This window comes from Scyliorhinus torazame, chromosome 2 (assembly GCF_047496885.1).
Source record: "Scyliorhinus torazame isolate Kashiwa2021f chromosome 2, sScyTor2.1, whole genome shotgun sequence".
NCBI classification, from domain to species: domain Eukaryota; kingdom Metazoa; phylum Chordata; class Chondrichthyes; order Carcharhiniformes; family Scyliorhinidae; genus Scyliorhinus; species Scyliorhinus torazame.
This window is the reverse complement of record NC_092708.1, coordinates 31,019,407-31,042,950: the sequence shown is the minus strand read 5'-3', so window position 1 is coordinate 31,042,950 and position 23,544 is coordinate 31,019,407. Positions and strand designations below refer to the sequence as shown.

The 23,544-nt window shown below is 47.6% G+C and overlaps 1 protein-coding gene across 2 annotated transcripts in view; it reads right to left on the bottom strand.

The window, feature by feature from the left end:
• LOC140387024 (contactin-associated protein-like 5) overlaps positions 1 to 23,544 on the bottom strand; it is a 1,394,308-nt gene that overhangs the window by 634,929 nt on the left and 735,835 nt on the right. For both annotated transcript variants that reach the window (XM_072470006.1, XM_072470014.1), the window contains exon 8: positions 22,568 to 22,829. In XM_072470006.1, the coding sequence (XP_072326107.1) occupies positions 22,568 to 22,829 (262 nt within the window). The remainder of the gene's footprint in view (positions 1 to 22,567; positions 22,830 to 23,544) is intronic.

Here is a 23,544-nt window from a genome sequence, read left to right as displayed (position 1 = left end):
TCATTCGTGGACTTCACATGTGTATCAATGTGATTAGGAGTCCAAAATGGCTGCCGCATTTACATTAACAGCAAGTTACTCTCCAATAAATTTTCTTCCGCACGAAGTGTTTTGAGATATTACTCAGGAACATACTGTGGTGTTCTTTGTGTTGCTTATTTAGGATGGTTTGTGTAGTGTTCCACAAAGACCATAGTGTAGTTTTTACTTAAACAAAGTTATGATTTTATTCACACTACGAAACTGGGTTTCAACACTTAGTCCTTTTAGAATACAGAATTGATCAATAACGTCTAACTACACTCACCTACTGCTAATCTCACTCACTGGTATAACAATAATCTAACCTTCTCACACTAACTGCGCTGATGATCTTCACTAGCTGTCTCCCGCACACACTCCTCCCCTAAGGTCCAGCTCACTGCTTTATATAGTAGTATCTGTAGCTCCCTCTAGTGGCTACTTATGGTACTACATTAACCCTTGTAATGCTGATAGTTATGGTAATACCACACATACTACATAAATTCCCTTTCATTACATTAAGGGTTTTATGTATGTGATTTCCTACTCACGAAGGCTATTTACTTATCAAGCCCTCTTGACGAAGAGTAGCACTCACAGCCACCATTGCTCAGAAGATTGTGGACCATTAGGTACAATTTTCTGTCCATTCATTTAAGCAGATGGAAAATCATTGATTGTGGGCCCTCGATTTTCCATTTGATGGAGTCTGTGAACATTACTTCTCACAAAGAGTGACCAACAAGGAAAACGGCCCGATGTATTCCGAGGCTGGGATATAAATATGAAAATTTTCTGTTGTAACTCCAACCCACCAAATTCGCAGGCACCGTAATCTTTTAAGATGGTGAATCGTGGCACTGTTTCGGTGGTTGGTTTTGGGGGGGTGCTACTTGACAAGCAGGAGACATGGCCTGACGACTTATCGGCTGCATGTCAAGGAGGAGGTCCGCATCATCTTCCGCCTGGCACAAGGACCACAGCATGTGGAATCGATTGGCCAGGGGGAGCAGGAAATCTCAAACTCATCTCAACTCACCACAGGCCATTCTCAGACAATTGGATAATTATCGGAAGAGAACATTTCTGCAGGAAAGGGATAGGTGGGCAGAACTAGGTGAGCTGCTCTTGATAAAGAGCTGGCAAGGGCATGATGTGCCCAATGGCCTCCTGTGCACAAGCCTCCTATGATTCTACCTGGCTGCATTGCTGAGAAAACTAAAACTCAGACAAATTCCAAAATACGGAGGATGAATTGGTGGTGTTTATTTTATTCTCAAAAGTCAATTGAAGAATGGCTAATGTAATAGAAGAATTAGCCCAGCTTGACAAACAAGGTCTGTTTAAACTGCAAACATTACACCAGAATAAAATGGGCAGGATAAATCTTTTGTCAGCTTCAGATGCTATTAAAAAACTTCCTGGAAACTATAATCTCTTGAGTGGAAGCTGTCAGTCATCTAATACTATTTCCTGCCCGATAATCCCCTGCGATCTCTATACCAATGCATTGGAAGCCTGGTTTTAGGAGCGAAATCAGAACATTTATGCGTTACACAGAATAGGAGGCCTCCTCTCCTGAAATTGATCATTCCTTCTTTGGCTACAGGTCCACAAGAGCCATTAGCTTATCCAGGTGCCATTATTCATGGACAGAATTTTCCACAAAAAAAAATGATAAACAGTGGCATTTTCCCATAATTTTTCCAAGTGTCAGGCTCTGACTGAAAAAGTGTGAAGCTCTGCAGCTCCACATCCCAGTTTTCACTCCAGATCCTGAGTCTCTGAGTGACTAAAGCGAGTGGGAGTTGTTCACGCCGTCATCCTGCTAGGGTGGGGCTTGATAGAGCCAGCTATACAGATACCAGGCTGCCATCTTTAAAGGGCCCCGATCAGCACACAAACTGAATGGCCCCGAGCCACCCTTCCATGTCAATGTTACGACCCCCCCTCCTCACAAGCATCGCTGACAACCCACGCAACACCCCCCCCCTCCCACAGCAGAAGCGATGGGGCACTCCCCCTTCCCGCATGATGCCAATATCGGGATACCACCTCCCCCTTCGCAGGTATCGGGGGAACCCCCTCTCTCTCCCGACCCCTCTGCAGGCACCAGAGCAACCGCAACCTCCCCCCGCTCCCGCCCCTGCTACCACCGCACTCTCCCCCCTCACAGGGATCAGCCCTCCCCAACACACATAAGGGGAAGCTCATCCCGGCAGTGCCTCCTGGTGAAGACTGGCACTGTCAGGTTGGCACTCCAGCAAGATCACCAATCCTGCTGGGAGAGTTGGCAGCACTGGTCAGCGCAAGAAGCCTGACCAAGAGGACTGGTGTGCAATGCAGAAAAAAGATGAATAACCTACTACGATCAACAAATGTAATTGCTCCCGATCTCCTCTTGGCACTCCACTCTTCCATCACCCACCCCCCGGAATGTCACCTGGAACCCACAAGCTGCCACTTTGCAGGTGCCCAGCACACAAACATCCCAGCATTCCTCACTAGAACCGCTCCCTGCTTAAGCGCAGTGTCTACACATGCCAGGTGTCATCAACCGCGAGCCCGTCAGGGATCCAGCTCACATTAGCCCCATTTGTGTTCCTGCAAGAGAAGGTCACCCACAACCACAGAAAGAGAAAGAAGATGGATGGTGGACTGTCCGAACTTCGGATCTTGACTCCGTACGAGTAGACAGCCATGGAGCAAACAAAGGAGGAACGGGAGCGGGCCTGCGCTGAGAGTGAACTGGGCCTGCGAGAGAAAAGTGACGAGCCACGGCACATTCCTCCAGATTGCCAGGGCAGCACGGTAGCACAAGTGGATAGCACTGTAGCTTCACAGCGCCAGGGACCCAGGTTCGATTCCCCGCTGGGTCACTGTCTGTGCGGAATCTGCACGTTCTCCCCGTGTCTGCGTGGATTTCCTCCTGGTGCTCCGGTTTCCTCCCACAGTCCAAAGACGTGCAGGTTTGGTGGATTGGCCATGCTAAATTGCCCTTAGTGTCCAAAAAGGTTAGGAGGGGTTGTTGGGTTACGGGGATAGGGTAGAAGTGAGGGCTTAAGTGGGTTGGTGCAGACTCGACGGGCCGAATGGCCTCCTTCTGCACTGTATGTTATATGAGAATTTCTTTTTTTAAATGACCAGTCTCAAGTGAGTTCTTTGCAGCCCAAATGCTTGACCAGGCTATGAACTAAATCTATGTCACTTGACTTGCAGGAACATCAACCACAAAGCCTGGCCCATCTGCTAGCTGTGTCCCACCGCCCACCCTCAACACCACCTTGGAGGAGATCTTGGAGGAGGACATGGATGAAGCATCACAGCTACCACCCGCATCTTCTACCATCACAGACACACACCTCGCTGGGCAAACTTAACAGGCAGGCTTATTGAAAAAAAAGTGGGCAGCACGGTAGCACAATGGTTAGCACTGTTACTTCACAGCTCCAGGGTCCCAGATTCGATTCCCAGCTTGGGTCACAGTCTGTGTGGAGTCTCCCCATGTGTGTGTGGGTTTCCTCCGGGTGCTTTGGTTTCCTCCCACAGCCCAAAGATGTGCAGGTTAAGTGGATGATAAACCACCCTTAGTGTCCAAAAAGGTTAGGTTGGCTTATTGGGTTATGGGGATAGGGTGGTGGCATGGCCTAGGGTAGGGTGCTCTTTCCAAGGGTCAGTGCAGACTCGATGGGCCGAATGGCCTCCTTCTGCACTGTAAATTCTATGATTCTATGATCATGGGTCACTATCTGTTGAGCAACACACAGCTTCAGATGCACATCAGGTGGAGGCAGGAACATCCCAGTGACCGGACAGTCAGAGGTCTCCTCGATCCTAGGACAATGTTGTGCCCCAGCCAGGTGCCATGCTTCTAGGCAGGTTCATCCCTCAACTGCTTGAAATGCAATGGCAGAGTCTAGAATATGAAGACGGATTGCCAGTGACACTCCTGCGACTATCGGGCTCAATTGAGGGGTCCAAACCTTTCTGTCAGAGGAGATGGTGCCGACGTTGCATGGCACCCAGGTTAACACTGCAAAGGTGGCGGCCGCAGTAGAAAACCTGGGGCAAGAGGTCAGGTCCATGATAGGAGAACTCTCCGAAGCATGGCTCAGTCCCTGAGGGCCCTGGCTAAGGGGTTCAACAAAATGGTGCAAAATATGGCGGGCCTTCAGGACTGGCAGCACCAGATTACATGAGGCTTCTGCCGCTCACTCCAGCTGCCCATGGGGCCCATGAGCACGTGGCAGGAGGAGGAACCACTGGAGGATATCCCAGGGTCTTCCATCCAAGAGAGCCTGGGACAACTCATGGGCAGTGGGCAGAACAAGGTGACATAGCAGCACCAGCGCCACCTAAGAGTAGGTCAGGGCACTCAAGGTCCCAGCCTGCTAGAGGACATCCGCCAAGGGTATCTCAGGAAACAGGGTGTGGAAGGCAGGTGACTGCCTCCATTTCTAATGTGCATCCTCGGAACATACCTGGACGTAATACCTGGATGTGAGAGTACGTTTAAGAAATGGGTGTTTAAGAAATGTACCTTTAAGAAATGGAGCTGCTCATGTTAATGGAGTGATGTCGGAGTGTGGGTGGAGCTGATCTCTACTTCTGCTTTTTAGTTTCACTTTGAGAAAAGCTTGGGTGTGGCTGTGTTTTTCAGTGTGTTGCAGCTGAGGTCAGCCAAAGCAGCTGTATTGTTGAGCTCTCTGCCATGAAGGACTATCTTTTAATCGTTTGGTGAATTCAGAATTATAAATGTTTTCAGTATTGAATGTAAACCCTGATGTGCTTCTGTTTAGAGGTTTGTTAAGTCTTTTGGGTGTAAAAGGACAGCATACAGGTTACTTAGTGTTGTATTCTTTGGGGGATGTATTTGATTTACTGGTTGCTAAGGTATTCACTGTTTTTTTTAAAAAGGTTAACTTTTTAAAAAAGGTTAACCTGGGCGGCATGGTAGCACAGTGGGTTAGCACTGTTGCTTCACAGCTCCAGGTTCCCAGGTTCAATTCCCCCTTGGGTCACTGTCTGTGTGGAGCCTGCATGTTCTCCCAGTGTCTGCGTGTGTTTCCTCCGGGTGCTCTGGTATCCTCCCAGTCCCAAGAGGCGCAGATTAGGTCGATTGACCATTCTAAATTGCCCTTAGTGACCAAATAGTTTAGGTGGGATTACTGGATTACAGGGATAGGGTGGGAGGTGTGGCCTAATGTAGCGTGCTCTTTAAAAAGAAAAAAAAAGGGCTTTAGAGTGGTTTCGCAGGTCGGCGCAACATTGAGGGCCGAAGGGCCTGTACTGTGCTGTAATGTTCTATGTTCTATGTTGAGTTCATAGAATAAACATTGTTTTGCTTTAAAAAATAACTTTTCCATTTCTGAAGTGCCACACTTGTAGAGTGAGCCGTGTGCTCCCCATATCCCAATCTATAAAAAGTTGTGGGTCAGGTGAACTCCATGATACACTTTGGGATTCTCTAAACCCTGACCCATAACAGTAATAACAAGGTTCGCAAGTGTAAGTCCACAGAGTGGACATGAGTGAGGTGAGTCGCAGAGAGTTTTTTTTTAACAAATGTCACAAATGTACATATTATAAACACTTATTCTTCACAACCTTAAGGCCTCACTCTTATTAACCATCTTCCCAGGCACTGTCCTGGACACACTGGCAGTGTCAATCCAGTAACCTGGCACTGCAAAGTTGGCACTGCCAATCTGCCTGGGAGCAGGGAAAAGTGCCAGGGCACAGTGCTGCCCTGACCCCGACCACCCAGGGGGGCTCCTTGACCCCGGGAATGGTCATCACGCCTGGGTGAGGCCTCGCCGGTGCGGCCAGTGACTCCCCGCCGCGCATATTTAAATGAGCCTAATATCATGACCAAGATCATGCCCAGCGCCGGACGCAAGCTGTCAAAGATTCGCACCCCGGGGCGGCACGTGGCACAATGGTTAGCTGCCTCACGGCGCTGAGGACCCGGGTTCGAATCCCGGCCCTGTGTCATTGTCCGTGTGGAGTTTGCACATTCTCCCCATGTCTGCGTGGGTTTCACCCCCACAACCCAAAGATATGCAGGGTAGGTGGATTGGCCACGCTAAATTGCCCCTTAATTGGAAAAAAATAATTGGGTATTCTAAATTTATTTTTAAAAAAGAATCGCACCCCATATGTCGAATTAAATTGAAACGACAGTGCAGAATCAGGCCATTCAACCAGAAGATTTTGTACTGGTGTTTATGCGTCACACAAGCCTCCTCCCACCTTATGTGGCAAGTTTTGTGCTTACAAGGATCTTGAGGCTTTGCCCCCCCAAAAAGCAATAGCCTCCCAAAGGATGACGAAGCACAGAGCTTGGCATTGTAAAGAATATTTTACTCGCACCAGGAAATTACGGAGAACGGGGAGAAAGTGGAGGTCTTGAGAAGATGGCAATTTGGATTCATTCTGCATTTTTAATTTAACTCCACTGCTTGTAGAAAAGACAAAATAATTTGCTTACACCTGCAGTGGCCGTGAATTATGAGCCTTTCACACGTCTAATAAATCCCGTAATTCACAACTCCTCAATCAAGTACCAACTCATTTAAATGGTAATTCAGAAGATCTCCAAGTCGATAAATAACGAACTGTGTTTACTGCTGTTCTGAGACAGTTTTGTACACAAAGTCGTTGTTACCCCGTGACAACCCACTGGACTGTCCAAGTGAAAAACAAATGGAGGAATCAGTCGCTGCAAAGTAGCTCCGTGGTCGAATATTAAATGTCTTTTTTTAAAATTCATATGTCAGATCATCAGCCATGGATTTACTGCCTGTAATCCCAACAATGGAACGGTTGAATAAACTCGGTTTGTTCTCACTGGAACGAAGGAGGTTGAGGGGCGACCTGATAGAGGTCTACAAAATTATGAGGGGCATAGACAGAGTGGATAGTCAGAGGCTTTTCCCCAGGGTAGAGGGGTCAATTACTAGGGGGCATAGGTTTAAGGTGAGAGGGGCAAGGTTTAGAGTAGATGTACGAGGCAAGTTTTTTTACGCAGAGGGTAGTGGGTGCCTGGAACTCGCTACCGGAGGAGGTGGTGGAAGCAGGGACGATAGTGACATTTAAGGGGCATCTTGACAAATACATGAATAGGATGGGAATAGAGGGATACGGACCCAGGAAGTGTAGAAGATTGTAGTTTAGTCGGGCAGCATGGTCGGCACGGGCTTGGAGGGCCGAAGGGCCTGTTTCTGTGCTGTACATTTCTTTGTTCTTTGTTCTTTGTTCTAATGTTGAAGGAGGCCATTCAGCCAGTTGTGTCTGTACCAGCCCTCTGATAGAGCACTCTACCTGGGCCCACTCCCCCGCCCGATTCCCGTGACGTTTGGACACTAAGGAGCAATTTATTATTATTAATAATAATAATAATAATAATCGCTTATTGTCACAAGTAGGTGTCAATGAAGTTACTGTGAAAAGCCCCTAGTTGCCACATTTCCGGCGCCTGTTCGGGGAGGCCGGTACGGGAATTCAACCCGCGCTGCTGGCCTTGTTCTGCATTACAAGCTAGCTGTTTAGCCCGCTGTGCTAAACCAGCCCAAATTTGGATTGGATTTATTTATTGTCACGTGTGCGGGGGTACAGCGAAAAGTATTGTTCTGCATGCAGCTCAAACAAATCATTCTGCACATGAAAAGTCTGCCCAACCAGCACATCTCTGAACAGTGGAAGGAACCCGGAGCACCCGGAGGAAACCCACGCAGACACGGGGAGAAAGAGCAAACTCCACACAGTCAGTCACCTGAGGTCGGAATCGAACCGTGTCCCCTGGTGCTGTGAGGCAGCAGTGCTAGCCACTGTGCCAACCATTAAATTAATTGTGAATTTAACACCGACATCGTCCTTAAAAAAGTTTATTATGGGATGTTGAGTTTGCGCCGCGGGGTAAAATATTGACTCGGGATACTGAGGAGGCGAAGATAATACCAATTGCTCATATAAGAGTTGAGCATTTTAAATAGAAGCTCAATATTAAAATGGATTCAATGTTAATTAGGGCACGACATTACCTTGACCTTATATTATTGTAATAAAAACAAAATACTGTGCATGCTGGAAATCTGAAATAAAAACAGATAATGCTGGATAAAGTAAGCATCTGTGGGGAGAGAAAGTTTAGAACATAAGAACATAAGAACTAGGAGCAGGAGTAGGCCATCTGGCCCCTCGAGCCTGCTCCACCATTCAATGAGATCATGGCTGATCTTTTGTGGACTCAGCTCCACTTTCCGGCCCGAACACCATAACCCTTAATCCCTTTATTCTTCAAAAAACTATCTATCTTTATCTTAAAAACATTTAATGAAGGAGCCTCTACTGCTTCACTGGGCAAGGAATTCCGTAGATTCACAACCCTTTGGGTGAAGAAGTTCCTCCTAAACTCGGTCCTAAATCTACATCCTCTTATTTTGAGGCTATGCCCCCTAGTTCTGCTTTCACCCACCAGTGGAAACAACCTGCCCGCATCTATCCTATCTATTCCCTTCATAATCTTATATGTTTCTATAAGATCCCCCCTCATCCTTCTAAATTCCAACGAGTACAGTCCCAGTCTACTCAACCTCTCCTCGTAATCCAACCCCTTCAGCTCTGGGATTAACCTAGTGAATCTCCTCTGCACAACCTCCAGTGCCAGTACGTCATTTCTCAAGTAAGGAGACCAAAACTGAACACAATACTCCAGGTGTGGCCTCACTAATACCTTATACAATTGCAGCTTAACCTCCCTAGTCTTAAACTCCATCCCTCTAGCAATGAAGGACAAAATTCCATTTGCCTTCTTAATCACCTGTTGCACCTGTAAACCAACTTTTTGCGACTCATGCACTAGCACACCCAGGTCTCTCTGCACAGCAGCATGTTTTAATATTTTATCATATAAATAATAATCCCTTTTGCTGTTATTCCTACCAAAATGGATAACCTCACATTTGTCAACATTGTATTCCATCTGCCAGACCCTAGCCCATTCACTTAGCCTATCCAAATCCCTCTGCAGACTTCCAGGATCCTCTGCACGTTTTACTTTACCACTTATCTTAGTGTCGTCTGCAAACTTGGACACATTGCCCTTGGTCCCCAACTCCAAATCATCTATGTAAATTGTGAACAGTTGTGGGCCCAACATTGGTCCCTGAGGGACACCACTAGCTACTGATTGCCAACCAGAGAAACACCCATTAATCCCCACTCTTTACTTTCTATTAATTAACCAATCCTCTATCCATGCTACTACCTTCCCCTTAATGCCATGCATCTTTATCTTATGCAACAACCTTTTGTGTGGCACCTTGTCAAAGGCTTTCTGGAAATCCAGATATACCACATCCATTGGCTCCCCGTTATCTACCGCACTGTTAATGTCCTCAAAAAATTCCACTAAATTAGTTAGGCACGGCCTGCCCTTTATGAACCCATGCTGCGTCTGCCCAATGGGACAATTTCCATCCAGATGCCTCGCTATTTCTTCCTTGATGATAGATTCCAGCATCTTCCCTACTACCGAAGTTAAGCTCACTGGCCTATAATTACCCGCATTCTGCCTACCTCCTTTTTTAAACAGTGGTGTCACGTTTGCTAATTTCAAATCCTCCGGGACCACCCCAGAGTCTAGTGAATTTTGGTGAATTATCACTAGTGCATTTGCAATTTCCCTAGCCATCTCTTTTAGCACTCTGGGATGCATTCCGTCAGGTCCAGGAGACTTGTCTACCTTTAGCCCCATTAGCTTGCCCATCACTACATCCTTGATGATAACAATCCTCTCAAGGTCCTCACCTGTCATAGCCTCATTTCCATCAGTCACTGGCATGTTATTTGTGTCTTCCTCTGTGAAGACCAACCCAAAAAACCTGTTCAGTTACTCAGCCATTTCCTCATCTCCCATTATTAAATCTCCCTTCTCACCCTCTAAAGGACCAATATTTACCTTAGCCACTCTTTTTTGTTTTATGTATTTGTAGAAACTTTTACTATCTGTTTTTATATTCTGAGCAAGTTTACTCTCATAATTTATCTTACTCTTCTTTATAGCTTTTTTAGTAGCTTTCTGTTGTCCCCTAAAGATTTCCCAGTCCTCTAGTCTCCCACTGATCTTTGCTACTTTGTATGTTTTTTCCTTCAATTTGATACTCTCCCTTACGTCCTTAGATATCCACGGTCGATTTTCCCTCTTTTTACCGTCCTTCCTTTTTGTTGGTATAAACCTTTGCTGAGCACTGTGAAAAGTCACTTGGAAGGTTCTCCACTGTTCCTCAACTGTTTCACTATAAAGTCTTTGCTCCCAGTCTACCTTAGCTAGTTCTTCTCTCATCCCATTGTAATCTCCTTTGTTTAAGCTCAAAACACTTGTGCTTGATTTTACCTTCTCACCCTCCATCTGTATTTTAAATTCCACCATATTGTGATCGCTCCTTCCGAGAGGATCCCTAACTATGAGATCCTGAATCAATCCTGTCTCATTACACAGGACCAGATCTAGGACCGCTTGTTCCCTCGTAGGTTCCATTACATACTGTTCTAGGAAACTATCGCCGATACATTCTATAAACTCCTCCTCAAGGCTGCCTTGACCGACCTGGTTAAACCAATCAACATGTAGATTAAAATCCCCCCTGATAACTGCTGTACCATTTCTACGTGCATCTGTTATTTCTTTGTTTATTGCCTGCCCCACCAGAATGTTACTATTTGGTGGCCTATAGGTTACTCCTCTCAGTGACTTTTTCGCCTTACTATTCCTGATTTCCACCCAAATGGATTCAACCTTATCCTCCATAGCACCGATGTCATCCCTTACTGTTGCCCGGATGTCATCCTTAAATAACAGAGCTACACCACCTCCCTTACCATCCACTCTGTCCTTCCGAAAAGTTTGATACCCTCGGATATTTAACTCCCAGTCGTGACCATCCTTTAACCATGTTTCAGTAATGGCCACTAAATCATAGTCATTCATAGTCATTTGTGCCATCAACTCATTTACCTTATTCCGAATACTACGAGCATTCAGGTAAAGTACACTTATGTTGGCTTTTTCACCTCTGTTCTGAATCTTAACACCTCGATCAGTAACCTCTCCTAAGTTATATTTCCTCTTAACCTTTCTCCTAATTTTCCTTGTCGTTGAACCCATATCTTCATGTTACAACCTGCCGCGTCGCTTACCATTAATGTTTTCACTTCCCGTTTTATTTCTTTTAGTATTCCTGGTCCTATTCACTGAGCTCCCCTCAGTCACTGTACCTTGTACTGTCGTCCTTTTTGATTTTTGACAATGGCTTCTCTGCCTTACACTTTCCCCCTTACTGCCTTTTATTTCTGTCCCTGTTTTACTACCTTCCAACTGCCTGCATCGGTTCCCATCCCCCTGCCACATTAGTTTAAACTCTCCCCAACAGCTCTAGCAAACACCCCCCCTAGGACATCGGTTCCAGTCCTGCCCAGGGGCAGACCGTCCGGTTTGTACTGGTCCCACCTCCCCCAGAACCGGTTCCAATGTCCCAGGAACTTGAATCCCTCCCTCTTGCACCATCTCTCGAGCCACGCATTCATCCTCTCTATCCTGACATTCCTACTCTGACTAGCTCGTGGCACTGGTAGCAATCCTGAGATTACTACCTTTGAGGTCCTACTTTTTAGTTTAACTCCTAGCTCCCTAAATTCAGCTTGTAGGACCTCGTCCCATTTTTTACCTATATCGTTGGTGCCTATGTGCACCATGGCAGTTGGCTGTTCACCCTCCCCCCCCAGAATGTCCTGCAGCCGCTCCGAGACATCCTTGACCCTTGCACCAGGGAGGCAACATGCCATCCTGGAGTCTCGATTGCGTCCGCAGAACCGCCTGTCAATTCCCCTTACATCCCCATTCTTCTTCCTGCCCAGCTCCGCAGCAGAGCCAGCCACGGTGCCATGAACCTGGCTGCTGCTGCCTTCCCCTGGTGAGCCATCTCCCTCAACAGTATCCAAAGCGGTATATCTGTTTTGCAGGGAGATGACCGCAGAGGACACCTGCACTGCCTTCCTACTCTTGCTCTGAGCCCATGTGACCCTACTACAGACCACTTTCTCTCTCCACCGATGCTGCCCGACCTGCTGAGTTCATCCAGCATTTTCTGTTCATATTTTATAACAAATTCTGGGTATATATTCACATTGGATTACACTGTTGTATCAGGATAAAATATTAAATAGATGCATGATATGAAAGTGGCTCAGAGTATAGGACATAGAATTAATTTTAAAATATAATTCAGAGCTACATCTGGAGGGGATTGTATTTTTGTAGCTTTTTGTATTTTGCTGTTGAGTCAGTTCTTAGTTTAATAAGTGGTTAGAATTTTTGATGCTAAAAGCATTGATAAAAATGAACAGTAAAGACCTCAGAGAACATAATAATTTGACTAGCTGTTAATTATAGAGAGGAAAACAAACATTCTCCCACTTCTTTTACAGGAATTTCAACCTATCATTCACTTCCTTAGTTGCTAACAAAGGTGTAGCTCTATTAAGAGGTATAAATTATCCTTTTCCATAGGCTGCTGTGCAATGGTTGCCATGCTCTTTAATTAGTTTAATCTCCAATTGATCTGATGCATTGATGTGTCTGAGGGTGCGATCCTCTTCTGCAGCATATCCCAGCCAACAGCCCACAAGTGCATCCGTGAAGTCACAGATGCCAAGTTAGTTTGGGCAGCTGACTACATGAACTTTGACCTGGACCAAGCCCAAAAAGATGCCCCAGGAGCAGGATTCTCTGTCATCGCCAGGGTGCCCCAGGTCCAGGGGGTAACAGATGGCATGCATGCCACCTTGCACGTACCGGGCAGTCCGCGAGCGTCCTTCTGAACAAGAAGGGGTTCCACTCCCTGAATGTCCAACTTGTGTGCACCCACCACCTCGAGAACGTGCACATGTGTACACGCTTCTCCGGGGGTGTGCACGACAGCTACATCCTGGGGCAGTCGGAGATCCACGGCATCTTTGTGGGACACCCGAGGGTTATCGCTTGGCTCTTGGGAGGATAATGGATACCTGTTTAGGTCCTGGCTATTGACCTCAGTATGGAGGCCGGTGACTGACGCGGAGACCTGATATAACGAGGTCCATGTGGCCACCCAGGCTGTCATGAGCAGTGCATCAGACTGCTGAAAATGCAGTTTGGGTGCCTCGATTGATCTGGTCGTGCACTGCAGTACACCCCAAGGAGGGTCACCTACTTTGTGGTGGTCTGCTGTGCCCGCCAGTAGCAGGGAGCCTGGGGGCTTAGGCTTGGGGAGGGCGGAAGGCAACTGGGGGATGAGGGTTGCTGCCCGTCCCGCAGTGTGGAATAATGTGACGGTGGCTTCACATGCCCCAGATGTAACGTGTTTTAATGATGTACAAGTACAATAGTGACCCCAAATGTCCCTAGCTTCCAAATATAACGCTCTCCCCTCCCTCCAAATGCCTCTCAGTGAGCGTAAATGTGTTTAGGCCTTCGTGCTCTTCCCAGGATACATATCAGAGGTGGAGACAGCCTGCAGCTTACCGCATCCTGTGGCCTTTGATGCCCTTCTGGAAGGTGTGGGGCCGGAAGGCGTCTGCCAACTTGCCTTGGCCGTGCCACTCTGTTCTGCATGCTGACCCCGAGATGTGCCATTGTCACGGGGGTGGATTCGGGAGAGATGTCGACCGCCATTGTTTCCCTGTAGAGAGGTTCTGGATTGGCCACCACGCTCCCACCTTCCAATTGGTGAAAGTAGGGCCCGGGGGTCACCTTGTAATAGAGGGGTAGCTAAAATGAACTCCTGATGCCCTTACATTATCTGACACTGTCAGCCCTGACGGCTCCGCAATGTCTGCACCATGGTGTTGATGCCCTCAACGATGCCCCTCTGTGGATGGGCCATGCTCTGCAGTGCCTCGCCAATGTAGACCTGCATCTGGGAGTGGGTCCTCGGTGACCGGGACATGCTCTGGATTGTCTTGGTCATGCCCACCTGAGACTGGGACATGCCCATCTGAGACTGACACGCAGCACCCGGCAAGGTCTACCTCTGACGGGGTCACATTCCATCACTATCTGGGACATGCTCCGCAGCCCTCGGAAAGGTCCACTTGCATCAAGGGCACATCCCCCCAGCGACTCGCACATGCTGTTAAGACACTCAGCCATGGCTGTCACCACTCATGATGCTGACATCATGCTCCAGGCTCTCTACTGCAGTGTTGGCCTCGGTGCCATGCATTGCTGGCACTATCTCCTGCACTCTTAGCCTCTGGGCTCCTCCAATCGACTATGGACCCGCTGTCCATATCTCTGAATATCACGGCCACACCCCATCGAGGCTCAGCATCTGATTGGGATTCAGCTGGGTCCTGGGATCCAGCAGACCTCCGACTGTTGTCTCCCCTGGACGTTCCTGCCTCTACCTGATGTTCATCTACAACTGTGTGGTGGTCACCAGATTGTGCCCCAGAAGCCTGTCCACTACTTTTGCCCACCAAGGTTTGTGTCTCTGCGCTGGTGGAGGGTGGGAATGACAGGTGTGACTCCTCTATGGTAGCATCCTCGGAGCTCTCCTCCAAGGTGTTCTCTTCAGATGCGGTTGGGAGTGAGAGCATGTGGTCAGTGAGAGGAAGGATCATCACACTGGCATGAACAACTCATATGTTCGCAGCGTAGGCCAAGTTCGACGTTTGTGACCGATCTGTCTGCGGCCACCTCCGTGTCCTCCAAGGCTCGTTCCACGGGCGGGGGGTGGGGGGGGGGGGGTTGGTGCTGAGGGCCCCGAGGCGCGGCAGCATGGGTAGGTGTGCTGGTGGGCGCCAAAGTGTTCAGGAGGGGTGGTACCAGGTGCAAAGCCGCAGTGGGGGATCCAGGGATGGCAGGTGGGGACCAGTGCCAGGGGGCCGATGCCAACTCACACATGCGGCCCGATGGAGGTTGTTCAGCTTCTTGAGGCACTGCATGGCAGTCCTCCTAGTCACACTTCCTGCGCTGATGGCTGCTTCTATTGGCCCCCAAGCAGCACTGGGTGCCCTGTGGTTGACCCCCCGACCCCCTTGGGGGAACAGGGTATCTCGCTTGAACTCATCCGCATTCTAGAGCCTGGCCAGGTCGGCCTCCCTGAATCGCAAATCTGATCTGCGCAGTGGCAAGGCCGTGTGCTGTCTGAGGTTTGTCCTGCGGAGCCGGTAAGTGCTGCTCCCCCTCGTCAGCCAGGAGCTGCTGGGCGTGGTCCTCGCGAATTAGCAAGCAGGGCAGTCATTTGCAGCGTAAAGCCCGTCGGGCATAATTAAGTGCCCTAATTAACGTTGATACCGGTGACGGCCTCACCGGGTCAGCCGTCAGGAAACACACAGCGGATACTGCTCGCTACCACATTTAGAACAAATTTGGTTAAATCGGGCCCGATGTTTCTGTGCTTTCCAACATTATCCAGCACGGTAGCAGAAGTGGATAGCACTGTGGCTTTACAGTGCCAGGGTCCCAGGTTCGATTTCCCGCTTTATCACTATCTGTGCGGAGTCTGCACGTTCTCCCCGTGTCTGCGTGGGTTTCCTCCGGGTGCTCCGGTTTCCTCCCACAGTACAAAGACGTGCAGGTTAGGTGGATTTGGCCATGCTAAATTGCCCTTAACGTCCAAAAAAGGTTCGGAGGGGTTATTGTGTTACGGGATTCGGGTGGAAGTGAGGGCTTAATGTGGGTCGGTGTAGACTCAAGGGCCGAATGGCCTCCTTCTGCACTGTATGTTCTATGTTCTATCCACTTTTTATGCACATTCATGTCTAGCTTTAACAAGCCCAAAGGGCATTTGATCTCTTCAAAACGGCTCTTGATCTGTCCCAAAGGTGTACCTGGACCTTTCTAAAGGGATTTCTTACTTCTCCAAAATGGGTACCCCTATTGAAAGAACTCTGGCAGCTTCAGGTCTTCTCCTGCAAAGCATTAACCCTACAAATCAGTGATGAAAATTTGAGTACATAGAGTACATAGAACATACAGTGCAGAAGGAGGCAATTCGGCCCATCGAGTCTGCACCGACCCACTTAAGCCCTCAGTTCTGCCATATCCCCACAACCCAATAGCCCCTCCTAACCTTTTTGGTCACTAAGGGCAATTTATCATGGCCAATCCACCTAACCTGCACGTCTTTGGACTGTGGGAGGAAACCGGAGCACCTGGAGGAAACCATGCAGATACGGGGAGAACGTGTAGACTCGGCACAGACAGTGACCCAGCGGGGAATTGAACCTGGGACCCTGGCGCTGTGAAGCCACAGTGATAACCACTTGTGCTACCGTGCTGCCCTAAAGTTCATGTTATTGCGGGTAACATGTATTTTTTAAAAATTTAGAGTATCCAATTCTTTTTTCCAATTCAGGGGCAATTTAGCGGGGCAAATCCACCTACCTGCACACCTTTGGTTTGTGGGGGTGAAACCCACGCAAACACGGGGAGAATGTGCAAACTCCACACGGACAATGACCCACCTCAGCGTCGTGAGGCAGCTGTGCTAACCACTAGGCCGCCATGCTGCCCTTAATTGGATTGGACTGAAGATAAGTTGCATTTTAACATGTTCCGCTGCCTCCGTGAACCACACGATTGCAAACTACAGGTCGCTCCCATTCCACCTCCCCAGAGAAAATGGCGGGTGCCGGAATCAGGGACAACACTTCCAGAAATGGGCCTCTGGTGCCATATTCGCTCGTGGGAATTCAGGCCATTTAGATTGACAATTTCAGATGCTGAACTCTGCCCCCCATTTTGATGCTGTTTTATTTCCATGTGCCAGCCTGGATCTTGTTTCTCGTACTTCCGCTTTTGGACAGAGCTATTTGTTATTCTGCCCTTCATATTGGCACTGAAAAAATGTTTTGCTTCTTTAAGGCAACCGTTACCGCCCCCTTTCCCTTTTGTTCCATGACACCTTTGCCATTAATCTCTCCCACCCTCTAATCTATCCCTGATCTTTTGTCCTTTCACCCCCTCCCCATTTTCATTGCACAAATCCCAGCACATTCCAACCCTCCTTCAGCTCTGGAGAACACTCTTTTCGACTGGGAATATTAACTGTTCCTCTTTCCTCAGAGGCTGGTGGTCGTGTGGCGTTTTCCCAGCACTCCCTGCCTTTATATGAGTATTTTAAATCTCCTTCCAATTCTTTATTCCTCATGTACCTATCCAGCTTCCCCATAAATGCAGCTATCTATTTTGTCTCAACCACTCCATGCAAGTTCTGCATTCCCTCCATTCTTTGGCTAAATAAGTTTTCTTCCTCAAGTCTCTGGTGGGTTTATTGATAACTATATTATATTTATGGCCCATTGTTCTTACTGTAATTCTTTTCTCATAGAATCATAGATTCATAGAATCATGGAATCCCTACAGTGCAGAAGGAGGCCATTCGGCCCATCAAACCTGCACTGACGTTTGCTCCGATAGAGCACCCTACCGAGGCCCAATCCCCCACTCCTGGCCCTGTAGCTCCACCTAACGTTTGGCAGTTTAGCATGGGCAATTTGCCGCTCCTGCACATCTTTGGTCTGTGGGAGGAAACCGGAGCACTGGAGGAAACCCACGCAGACACGGGGAGAACGTGCAAACTCCACACAGACAGTCACCCGAGGTCAGAATCGAACCTGGGGCCCTGGCGCTGTGAGGCAACAGTGCTAACCACTGTGCTACCGTGTTGCCCTCTAACCACTGTACCCCCTCCCCCCGTGCTGGATATTGCTGCACCATATTCCTCAGATACATCAAATTACTTCTAAAACCCTCTTCTTCGACTCTGCTTTCCATTCACTTCGGCCTTTCCTCTTATTCTCCACATTAAATGCTGCGAGTTGTTTTTAATAACATGGAGATTGATAGAGAAATGTACGCTGCATTAGTGAAATGCAACTGTTTACAAACTTTTGGGCACTTTGGGCTTATCGTTCTGAGCACATATTCCCTCAGCGCCACAAATACTGCTTATTAGACCTCTCAGCTCAGAGTTAGAAAGTAAGAAGTCTTACAACACCAGGTTAAATGCCAATAGGTTTGTTTCTAATTAATAGCTTTCGGAGCACTGCTCCTTCCTCAGGTGAATGAAGAGGTGGGTTCCAGAAACATAGATATAGACAAAGTCCGTTCATCGCGCATCAATCGGCAGGCAGGAATGTTCCCCTCGGGGAACACTTCAGCAGTCAAGGGCATTCAGCCTCTGATCTCCGGGTAAGCGTTCTCCAAGCAGACTTCAGGACGCGCAACAACGCAGAATTGCCTAACAGAAACTTACAGCCAAGTTCCGCACACATGAGTAGGGCCTCAACCGGGACCTTGGATTCATGTTGCATTACATTCACCTCTCACCATCTGGCCTGGGCCTTCAAAATCCTACCAACTGCCCTGGCTTGAGATAATTCACACCTCTTTTACCTATGATTATCCCTCTCTCCAGTTGCTCTGTCTGGACCTGTAGACTTAATTACCTGCAAAGACTCACATTCAAAGTATCGTATTGCATCTTTGACTTTGCTTATACATATATATGTTTCTGGAACTCACCTCTTCATTCACCTGAGGAAGGAGCAGCGCTCCGAAATCTAGTGATTCGAAACAAACCTGTTGGACTTTAACCTGGTATTGTAAGACTTCTTACTGTCCTCACCCCAGTCCAACGCCGGCACCTCCAGACCAGAGTTAGAAAGCCAGAGCTCGAGCCGCATGGCAGGACTTGAGAAAGTGATGAGACGGTCACTTGAACACTGAGAACGCTGCATTGCTAGTGACATCTTAGGGAAAGGCCCGAGACACCTACTCGAGAGGAGGTGACGGATCACAAGGAGGGGACAATCCCAAAGATACTACAAGAACAGGCAACCTTCTGCACTGTAAAACTCTTTGCAGCTAAAATGGCTAAGATCAAGTGTCAAATCAGGGCCAGGATCAGGTGCAATGCCTTTTCTTGTCAGCTTTGATGCAGCGTGTCTCTCTTGTGGGGACCGTGAATTGGATTTGACTAGAATTGAATTGCTTTCCGGACCCAGTAAGAAGACGGATTAAGGGTTTGCGCTGCCCACTCTGCGCATTGGCTCTGTAACGTTAAGAAAGGAATAAAATTAAATTTTAAAATTCCGTGTGCCCCAGAGAGGAGGGTGGTAACCCAGAAGCCCAGGGTAAGTAACTAGCCACCATAGTCCCAGATGATACAAAGGGCAGCTTTACCCTTTGAGGGGAAAAGAGGTTGCCCCTGAGGGTCATCACACCTCAGGCCAGGGGTAAGGTCGAGAAGGCGGTGAATTCATGAATAATTTAGGCTGGTACAGGAATTGAACCCATGTTACTGGCCTTGCTCTGCAACATGAAGCAGCTGTCCAGCCAACTAAGCTAAACTGGGCCAGGGTAATGCTCTGGGGACCCATTTTCCAAACCCACCATGGCAGATGGTGAAATTTGAACTGGAATTAATAGTCTAATGATGACATTGACACGATCGTCAATTCTCGGAAAAACCCATCTGCTTCACTAATGTCCTTTAGGGAAGGAAATCTGCCGTCCTTGCCTGGTCTGGCCTAACATGTGACTCCAGATCCACATCCATCCAAAAGGAAGACTGCTGTTTCTGGCCCACCTCCCAGGAATGGGGTGAATTATCTGGCTATGATAGCTGCCCATGCCCGGGAAGGAATTTTTAGATAATTCTATCGTGAACTACTGAAGTGGCACGTAGCCTGACTAACAGCAAACGCTCACTCTCTCTCTCTCCCCCCCACCCCCCCCCCCAACTCCCTTGAAGACAAACAGTGTTTAATTTGGTTTTTTTTTGTCCAACGTGAGGAATGCACTGATATTTCAAAGGTGTTTGATTCATTCATGGGCCAATGATTTAATACATTTCTGAAATCTTCCCTGGAATCTCAATGAAACTCATGCCAGTTCTGAGTTGGCAAGCATTCCCTTTTGATTCCATGTGGAGGCAGACTGAACTTCACTTTTTTGCCCATCTCCAAGATGTGAGGTGGGGAGGTGTGAAAGATTCACCTCTCCAGTAGAATATCTTCCACAATTTGGCAGATTTAGAATGGCAGATGGAGTTTAATTTAGATAAATGTGAGGTGATGCATTTTGGCAGATCGAATCAGGCCAGGACCTACTCAGTTAATGGTATGGCGTTGGGGAGAGTTATAGAACAAAGAGATCTAGGAGTACAGGTTCATAGCTCCTTGAAGGTGGAGTCGCAGGTGGACAGGGTGGTGAAGAAGGCATTCGGCATGCTTGGTTTCATTGATCAGAACATTGAATACAGGAGTTGGGACGTCTTGTTGAAGTTGTACAAGACATTTGTACAGCCACACTTGGAATACTGTGTGCAGTTCTGGTCACCCTATTATAGAAAGGATATTATTAAACTAGAAAGAGTGCAGAAAAGATTTACTAGGATGTTGCCGGGACTTGATGGTTTGAGTTATAAGGAGAGGCTGGATAGACTGGGACTTTTTTCCCTGGAGCGTAGGAGGCTTAGGGGTGATCTTATAGAGGTCTATAAAATAATGAGGGGCATAGATAAGGTAGATAGTCAACATCTTTTCCCAAAGGTAGGGGAGTCTAAAACTAGAGGGCATAGGTTTAAGGTGAGAGGGGAGAGATTCAGAAGGGCCCAGAGGGGCAATTTCTTCACTCAGAGGGTAGTGAGTGTCTGGAATGGGCTGCCAGAGGTAGTAGTAGAGGCGGGTACAATTGTGTCTTTTAAAAAGCATTTAGATAGTTACATGGGTAAGATGGGTATAGAGGGTTATGGGCCAAGTGCGGGCAACTGGGACTAGCTTAATGGTAAAAACTGGACGGCATGGACTGGTTGGGCCGAAGGGCCTGTTTCCATGCTGTAAACTTCTATGATTCTAATTTATAAGAGGTGGGACACTAGGAGAGCCATCATCTATTCCCTGCAATTTTGTAGTCTGTGATTTCATAGGACCTTCACCAGTCACAAACAAAGGAGCTCTCAGCCTATTTTGCACCATGTCATATTTCCTTTACCATTGAAGTTCTGTCAAATGGGCGGCCAAGGTACTTCAGTACGACCATTGAAATGTAATTTCATCCCCTTTGAATCTAAATCATTTATTGCTAAAATAGCACTGACAGTTTGAAACAAACATAGTGGAGTCACTTTGTCCTTATTGACATGGAGTGGATTTTATGGCCTGACCCTTTTACATTGTAATAATAATCTCTATTGTCACAAGTAGGCTTACATTAACACTGCAATGAAGTTACTGTGAAAATCCCCTAGTCGCCACACTACAGTGCCTGTTCGGGTACACTGAGGGAGAATTCAGAATGTCCAATTCACCGAACAAGCACATCTTTCGGGACTTGTGGGAAGAAACCGGAGCACCCGGAGGAAACCCACGCAGACACGGGGAGAACATGCAGACTCTGCACAGACAGTGACCCAAGCCGGGAATCGAACCCGGGTCCCTGGTGCTGTGAAGCAACAGTGCTAACCACTGTGCTACTGTGCCACCTATCAGATATCAGAAACACCAATATATGGGCCTCGAGATCAGTACCGATCCTGATGTTTTGGCACAGAATCTCATTGCATGGAAGCTCCATGTCATTGATGACAGCTTTCTCTATGTTTCTGTATGAAAGGGATTATCTAAGTTTTCCTCCCATCCAAGGTCAATGCATGATTCAGCCCATGTGCGACCCCAAATGCATAGAAATGTGGTTGACTCTGAATTGCCCACTTTAAAGGCCAAGAAAGCCACTCAGTTGTGTTCAGAAAAGTAGCTTACCACCAGCGTCTCAAGTGAAATTCGGGATGGGCAGCCAATGTTGGTGTTGCCACTGATGCCCAGATCCCATGGATGATTTTTCTTTCTTAAATTACAATATTGGTCTCGTCTTTGTCACACTTGCAGTCAAATTACCCACTCACAACAACTGCCCAAGTTCACATTGAGGAAAACAACAGCCCAGTAGGCAGGCCTCTTTCCCAAGCAGAGACAGTATGGTGCCCTGTACACAGTAGATTTATCACAGGAAACTGAGGCCATTCAACACACATTCTCCACAAATTAATCAAAATCATGTACTCTGTGCTCACAACATTCAATTCAGGACAATTCATGAATAAATTAAAAAGAAGCTGAGCCAAGTGTCATTGCAATGATTAACGATGAATTGACCTCGTGTGTTCGTTTTTTGCGGAAATTTAAACTGAAAAGCCGCACAGATTAGAAGTCTTTTCAGTTTTGAAGGGCATCAAAATATATGATCTTATTGATTGAACAAATTTCCAGATAGGGAGCAGTCATTCATTCATTAACATCCCCCCGCCGCCCCCCCCCCCCCCCCGCCCCTCCAGACAGGGGGTTTCGCCATCCTTAGAAAAATACATGCACTGAATACTTGTGGTGTTTCCGGACTGCAGTCTTAAAGTAATGGGAAATAGATACAAGCGAGCCCCTCCATTTCCGTAGATCATTCGCTGTCACCACAGACAGCAAAATGAACTGTTGTAATTACCTGCAGTGATGTAAGCCTGGCTCCTTGATGATTTATGAACAGTTACTTTCAGTTTACCATCGCTGAGGTGAATGTGCAGAGCCCCAGACGCTTTGTGAAGTTCACTGTACAGCAGCAGGCCATCCCTGTTCCAAGTGCGGAATTGAAAGCTGACAGATAATTCATCCATTTGATTTGTTCCGGGCAGCAGCAAATAACTACTGGAAGTCATGAACGTGACCGGAACGATGCGTGGTTCTGTGCAGGAAAATGTCACGTTCCCCTGGGAAGACAGAGAGAGAGAGAGCAGGTCACAGCACCCGAGTGGTAAACACTAAATCATCCACAACTGCCCAATACCTAGTTAAATCACTCATTTCCCGTCCACTTAGTCTGAGTTAAAATCAGGCCCGTAACCTCTGAAGTTTGGGCAAACTGAAGGGAGAGGAATCAAGGTGAGGGATTTACAATGCGACCAGAGAGGCAGGCAACGGCAATTCCATTGAATGGAAAACAATTCTCTTCCCAAATTTAGAGCAGTGCTTGTTTCTTTGATGATTCTAATGCTGAATCTTGTGTAGAAAAGATCATCTTAAAATTTGGACTTTCCAAGCTAACTAACCTAACCATTGCTGACTCCAATGAAGCAGCTCAGGCCATGGGTTTAAGGTACAAAGCTACAATATAGTTTTGTCCCCACACTTGGCTATCATAGAATTATCACAGAATCCCAACAGTGCCACTCTGCCGTCAGTTCTGTACTGACACTTCGAATGAGCACTCGACCCATGCGCACTCCCCCCTATCCCTGTAACTGCACAGCCTAACTTGCACATCCCTGGACACTAAGTGACAATTTATCATGGCCAATCCACCTAACACGCATGTCTTTGGACTGTGGGAGGAAACCGAGGCACCCGGAGGAAACCCACGCAGACACGAGGAGAAGATACAAACTCTACACAGACAGTGACCCAAGGCCGGAACCCGGGTCCCTG